The sequence below is a fragment of the Watersipora subatra genome, chromosome 1 (genome assembly GCF_963576615.1).
Source record: "Watersipora subatra chromosome 1, tzWatSuba1.1, whole genome shotgun sequence".
Lineage (NCBI taxonomy): Eukaryota > Metazoa > Bryozoa > Gymnolaemata > Cheilostomatida > Watersiporidae > Watersipora > Watersipora subatra.
This window is the reverse complement of record NC_088708.1, coordinates 15,123,882-15,130,683: the sequence shown is the minus strand read 5'-3', so window position 1 is coordinate 15,130,683 and position 6,802 is coordinate 15,123,882. Positions and strand designations below refer to the sequence as shown.

At 36.2% G+C, this 6,802-nt stretch overlaps 1 protein-coding gene across 1 annotated transcript; it reads left to right on the top strand.

Annotated features, from left to right (window-relative positions):
* Window positions 1–240: 240 nt before the first annotated feature.
* LOC137410390 (BLOC-1-related complex subunit 7-like) lies at window positions 241–3,001 on the top strand. Its single transcript, XM_068095820.1, has 4 exons — window positions 241–365; window positions 565–627; window positions 917–960; window positions 2,472–3,001. Exons 1-4 carry the CDS (start codon window positions 246–248, stop codon window positions 2,557–2,559), a joined length of 315 nt encoding a protein of 104 aa, XP_067951921.1. The 5' UTR covers window positions 241–245; the 3' UTR covers window positions 2,560–3,001.
* The last annotated feature ends 3,801 nt before the right edge of the window (window positions 3,002–6,802 follow it).

Sequence of the window (6,802 nt, the reverse complement as noted above, 5' to 3'; positions counted from 1 at the left end):
TAGTCTCAGTCATTAATTTAAAAAGTTTTAGCGAACTTGTTCTATTAACAATCGACTAGACCAATTTTCTTTCAGTTTTTGGGAACCGCTACTTTACAAAATGGTTTCACGTAGTCATAATATTTTAAGAATAGCGATCCTGGATTAAACCATAATGATGACAGCCATTGGTACCCTGATGGACTGCTGTGATTATAAACCATATATGATGTATATATTCAAGAAGCTTTTTTCTTGTAGCACCAATGATGTCTTCTTCCGGAAAACAAGATTTAAAAGTTAAACTCCAGAATAAAGCTCAGTCAGCCCTTGGTGAACTTATCACTCTGGAAAAATCAGTGCTGAAAAACTGCAAAAGCAAAGATGTATGTTCATTATACATTATTAAATGTTTTATGCATTTTTGTTAATTTGCCAAGAATATCCTACTTTCCTTGCAACCAGCAATGCTAATAGGATTGACTGAAAACAGTGTAATTTGTTTTAATGAAAGTTATCAGTTTTGGTCATCATAGTATTGCTTTGTAAGCAAGTGTGAGGTAAATAATACTATGACTGTTTTAGCTCATCAGTCAGTTTGCTAGAAGTATGGTTCAGCAGGAGGCAGCACTTGACACTTCATTGAATGTAAGTTCATTTCCCTCTCAAACCAAGCTAATCTCTATTAGGGTTGTCTTCCCTTTGTTTTCACCTGCTGTTACATTACATGCAATTGGAATAATGGTATATGTGTTGTTTTTAGAAAACCATTTTAAATGTTTGATTATAGCAAATTCCTCAGTAGCTCTTTTCAGATCATTATCATGTTTAAACTCATGTATTTAGAAGAAGATGACTCTCTGTAGATAGTATGGTAGACAATGTAAATGTTGATGCAAACCTTATAGATCATCAGCATTTCTTATTTGATCTTTAGACTCTGATGAAGATGCAGATGGTCTTAACACACTTACACTATCAGTAAGTACAGTATGTTTGTTGCCCGAGCATCAGCAAACCTTGTTAGACATAGCCTAAAAGACATTTCGATTACATCTCTGTCCAATTTAACTTTAGCTAACTAGCTATAATTGTATTGCATTATCGTAAGTCGAGGAGTTACTTACCTCTGGTAGAAGGCTATTGTATGGTATCTATTAGATTATAGCATTTTATTTGTGTGAAACAAAATTCATGAATAAGTTTTCATCAGACCTAGTGTCAATGACTAGCTGCCTTACAAGGCTGGCAGATTGTTTATCATATTTTTCATGTTTTATTTATTAGTGTAGCTACTAGGAAGTATGGATCAGGTGATGTTTCACTGCAGAACTTGGGAGTTGTCTAATATTGGATTTTGTATGCTGCTGAGCTAACTCTCAGAGTAAAGTGTTCTTTGCACACTCTAGCCAGCAAACAAACTACGGATGCCTTCAGATCCTACATGTGTAGGGGGTACGCAGTTGGGGTAAACGTGAGATATTCTGGTTTTTGTTGTCAACCTCTCATGAATTTAGGAGAAATGTGGTAGTTTTTAGCCTATCTCGATTGGTATATAGAAAAGCATAGTCAGTTAGATGCATTGATTATGAGTAAGTATAGTACCTGGCAGTCGTGTGCCGAGAGAGATCGTCATGTGCATTTGTAAAACACAGAGAAAAGTCATCTTCAAAATGATTCCAAAGTGTTAAAGGTTTATTTGCAACAAATTTTACATTACTGTTATTTGGTATTAAAAGGTTCACCATGTTTTACTCTGCTGTGTTGTAGGTTCAAAATATGTGGAAATGTGGTTCCACAAGCTCTTAAAAGCTCAAAAATGAATATCCACATATTTTGAACCTTCAACACAGCAGAGGAAGACATGGTGAACCTTTTGATACCAAATAACTGTAATGTGACTTTTGTTGCGGCAACCTTTAAGGAGTGAGTAATTGGTGATAGATTGTTGGTCTACAAGCTGAATGTCACGAGTTTGAATCCCGTACGGTGCAATCCTTTTCCCGACTGACGAATAGACGAACATGGTTCTTATTATAGTAAAGATGATGTTTTTAGGCTGCGATAGCTGAATGTTTGCTTCACAACAGGCACTTTTAGTACTTTCTAAAAATTTTTATTGGTTCACATGTAATCAATAAAGTAATGATAGTACCATATTGTTTACGCATCAATAAATGTGCGTAGAGAATATAACTTTAAATTTATGGCTATGTGTAGGACTAAATGAATGGTTATAGTGTACCCCATTCTATGATAAGTTTTTTTGTTATTTTGTTAGGCCTACTCCTCTAGGGTATTCTCCCTCCCTTTGAAAATTGCCATACTGAGTAGCTTAAAGCTCAATCCATGGTTAAATACGCATATTTTGGCTTAGTAGACTCTCACTGCTAACTTATCTGAGCTAATCTTACACCCACTCTTCACATTCCTTCTAGTACTAGTTTGTTATGCTGCTCATAGATTAGGGATTATTGTTGGTATGATTTCAGGGCAGACTCAATCACTCAGTCACTCGCTGAAGTTGAGCCAATCAAATACCAGTTGGACCGACTCGCGTCTCAGCATCCCTCTAGCTAGCCTCTTTTTTTCTTCGTTAAATTGTTTTAGAACTCAATATTTTCATCACCAAAGATTATCTTACCTTTAAAATTATTACAATTATTGTATTGCATTTCCTATCAGATTATAAAACATTGCATCTTGTTCTTCTTAGCTTCACTATGGGTTGTGCTACTTTGCTATTTGGTCTGGTAATATCACTGCTAAAGTTAAGACTACTAGATACATATTTTTCTATGATTGTCTCTAAAGTCTACCTTGTATATATTGTGTGTTACATTAGTAAATTATATTAGGTGTTTCTGTTATCTATCTTAAACTCTGCAAGTATTGCCTCAGCACACTCGAATCACATGGCTTTTTCTGAGACTATCCAATGGAACCTCTACAACGGCAAGTGTTTTAAGGAGTTTTTATTACTACTTTTTATCTCCGTTTTTCAAATAAATCTTTATCTGCTATCGGGAGAAACGGCTTTTGTTTGTACAGTGTTTGTGTGCATAAGGATTTATTTGTGTTATAGGAAATGAAAAGAAAGGTAAAGACCCAGGCTTACTCGCAGCGTGCTATGAGTTCATCATATTTTAGGTGACAAATTGTAATTACTAGCAATTAATATTGAGTCAGAGTTTACCCTAAGTTAGGAAGTACACGATTGGCTGTGCTAGTTGTATATAACTAACAACTGTATTTATAACAGTTCCCGCAACTGTAGCCTATCAACACACAAATCTCCTGAGAGGCTCTCAATCTGTTCAAACTGCAAGTATGTTTCCAGTAGCGCTACTACGTATCTCCTTAAGGGAGGCTGTGGTCTAGAAACACATAAATATACTAGTAACATGTTCAGATTTAAAGGAACTACCTTATCAGGGCAGTGATGTTTAGCTATGCTTAGCATTAGTAGCCTCAGGCTCGCCGAAGCTGAAGAATTCAGGCCGTTGTCAGAATCGTTTGGTCCTAATTTTCACATGTTTATCAATTTATTTAGAGTAGTGGGCCCTGGCACCACTAAAACACCACAAGAGCGAATAGCTTTAACAAGAAAGTGAAAATTAAGAACTAAACTGGTAGTTCTCAGATTTTCTGTTGATTGTTCGCAGTTGGAGAGTTAAAAACAATGATCAGGATCAGCGAAGAACATTTCAAATTGGCAAGGTGACTTATCCGTCTGACAACTCGACATGAAAACTTGCATAAAGTACCACAATAGTGTATACGAAGTAAAACAGTTAATTGATTAAAAGGTGTAGTTGTTACTTGTTTCATAATGGGCATCAAAAGAACTCAAACTGTGACAGAAGAAAAAACCAACCTTGAACCGCAATCATCTAGGATGAAGTTTTTTTTCTTGTCTCTCACTAAAGAGATCATGCAAGAGTCTGCTGATTTCATAGTCAATACTTCAGCTCATTTTCATGGATGTCTACTCTGAGTTTGTTGTTACAGCTAGATGTACCTCTTCAGTATCTTAGCATCTCATTGACATGCGCTTAGCTTCAGTTCTACTGAAATGGGTAATCCTTTACTTTAACAGTTCTGCACATGTGTGTATGACCAAAGGCTAGTCAATTGCCAAGAACTAATACGCCTGCCAGCCCTTTTCAAGTGTTTAGTCTTGGAGGCACTCAGCTCACTTAGCCAAAGGCTGCGCTCAACAATTTCAGTAAAATGGTGAATGTTATTTTTATTGCTAAGTTATGGCAACTTCTGTGGGCTCAGCACCTCGACTATCTGCAGTGCTACTGCGCATATGGGCCTCATCATACCTTAATATGTAGGAATTAGACTTTCATTTATTTTTTTATTATTTTATCAATATTATAATTATATTTATTTTTGCTTAACGCTATATTTTTACTAATTGATGAAATAAAACAAATAAACTCAACAAATAAACTTATGGATCATTTTTATGTATGATATTGGAGGCCTGGCTCACTTGCAACCCCGTTGGCTTTCATAAGCTAAGTTACCGTAGTTGGCACATGTGTTTGTTTTTTCTGTTTATAAATACATAATTATTTTAATTGTTCTATGTAACATTCAACAGAAAAAGGCTCGAATTTCAATCATAAATTGAAACAATTAACTTAGATAGATCAGAGTTATCTTCTCCTAGCTATATCAACCATACAATGGTATTTTCTCTATTAATGGCATTGCTTACATGTATGTTGGTTATGACAACAGACAATTGCTCAGTTACAAGTTAATTGTTGTTTCTCCAATTGTGATGAAGATGCAAACCTGTTTCACTGCTCCTTAAGGCCACGCAATTCGATGGGTAAGATTGGACCTACCTCCGTATTTATAGGGTAAGAATTGGCCTACCTCAATATTCATAGAGTAAGAATTGACCTACTCCAGTATTTATAGGGTAAGAATTGACCTACCTTAGTATTTATAAAGTAAGAATTGATCTACCCCAGTATTTATAGGGTAAGAATTGACCTACTTCAGTATTTATAGGGCAAGAATTGACCTACCTCAGTATTTATAGGGTAAGAATTGACCTACCTCAGTATTTATAAGGTAAGAATTGACCTACCTCAGTATTTATAGTTTATTCCCTATTGAGAGATACTGTGACAGTTTCTACAAAGAACTTACCTGTTCTGTCATAAGTACTTTACGAGCTTATGAAAGGCATTAGAATGCACTTTGATGCATTGCTGTGTTTGGTTCAGTTAACACAAGTAGAGAACGCAACTACTAAACTCTTTGTTTATTGCTCCACATGATACAGAGATAAATAGAATTGTAACATTTGATAAATTCCAGCATTTAACTTTTCTATAGATGTAGAAGTTTGGTTTTTTTGTTTACTTGACTTGCGATGAGTAACACAGAAAACTTATTAATTACATAACAGAATACTACAAAGCTCAATTGAAGTATGAGTTACTATTTATAACACTCAGAACTGAATGTAGGATGCTTGCAAATATGATACTACAACTATATTACGCTCTCAAGCCTTTGCTTTACAGTTTTAAAATTTGCAAACAAATTTTTTTGTTTCCTGGATCACTAACTAATGTGTCATGCGAGTCTTGTAAATGATTCTTTTAGCAAGCATGTAACCTTCATACCTATGTAATCAGTCATAGTAATAGCTTGGGCATATCCTGCTGGTTATTTATATGGAACTAAGGATTTAGAGCTTGCCGTCCGCTGTCACCACTAACAGACGATGACTTCATAAATAGCTGATTATTCCAATAGACTTATGTGAACACATCTATGAATTATTATGAGTGTACACTCACTGGCGCCTTGCAGTACTCATCTCTGACCTAGATGCTTTGGACCGGTTGGCATAGATCTCTCTCTTTAGCAGCTCTCTGATCGAGGTGGCACCTAAATTAATCTCTCAGTCTTTGAGGTGATTATAGGCGAGGCAAAGAGACACATGTCTTTGTTAGAATAACTTTTTCTCAGAATTACATAATACATCAATAGTGAGTTAGGTAGTTATACTTTTTATGTCTATTCTCTCACTGCTTCTTTCCACCCTTTTCTTAATTCTTAATTCTCTGTTGTCCATCTGTGCGCTTTCTCCTGGTCTCCAGCTGTCTGCATTTGCCGATTACCCATAATACCCAGGGGCTACACGAATCAAGGTCCAATTATGGAGCTGATTGCCTCTGATATTTTTTCTATCCAAAGGTCAACAGCGTCGACACTGCATATGAAATATGTTCGCGGCTGTTCACTTCCTTCATTCTAAACCATCTAGGAGACGGCTAGACTGGGTACAAATTATCGCCATGCGCCCAAAGAGGCTGTTTGCAAAGGGCCCCTGCAAGCAGGAAGTGAGAGTGGCTGTATTCAGATAATCAAGTGCAAGCAGATGGAGCATTGCCTATGATGAGTAGAGGCTGGGTGAAGTGTATGTAAAAGCTTGTTAGAATGATAAGAGTAAGTGCATAGGCTACCGACCACGGCACATTTATCAAGTATCCACTCAGCTTTATTCCTATTGGCTGATTCATTATCCATATCGCTCATTTATTTTGAACTAAAGATTCTTTATGGTTAATATATATGTACACAAGTACACATGCAAAGTATTTATACCTTACTGAGCCGTAACCACGGCAACTCGTATTATAGCTGAGCACATTGTATATTGGGATTATCACGCAGGTATCAGTGCGTATACGGTCAGACAAAAAGTCTTTGAGATACTCTACTGATCTGCTCGGTTGAGCACATTTCACTATAGAGGGTTTGCACTGACGATCCAAACTGAAGC

Bases quoted from the DNA above. Each gene is read 5' to 3' on its own strand.
- LOC137410390 (XM_068095820.1), top strand. From the start codon at position 246: ATGATGTCTTCTTCCGGAAAACAAGATTTAAAAGTTAAACTCCAGAAT. The intron at 366-564 runs GTATGTTCATTA...TGACTGTTTTAG, and splicing joins AAAACTGCAAAAGCAAAGAT to CTCATCAGTCAGTTTGCTAG. The intron at 628-916 runs GTAAGTTCATTT...TTTGATCTTTAG, and splicing joins CACTTGACACTTCATTGAAT to ACTCTGATGAAGATGCAGAT.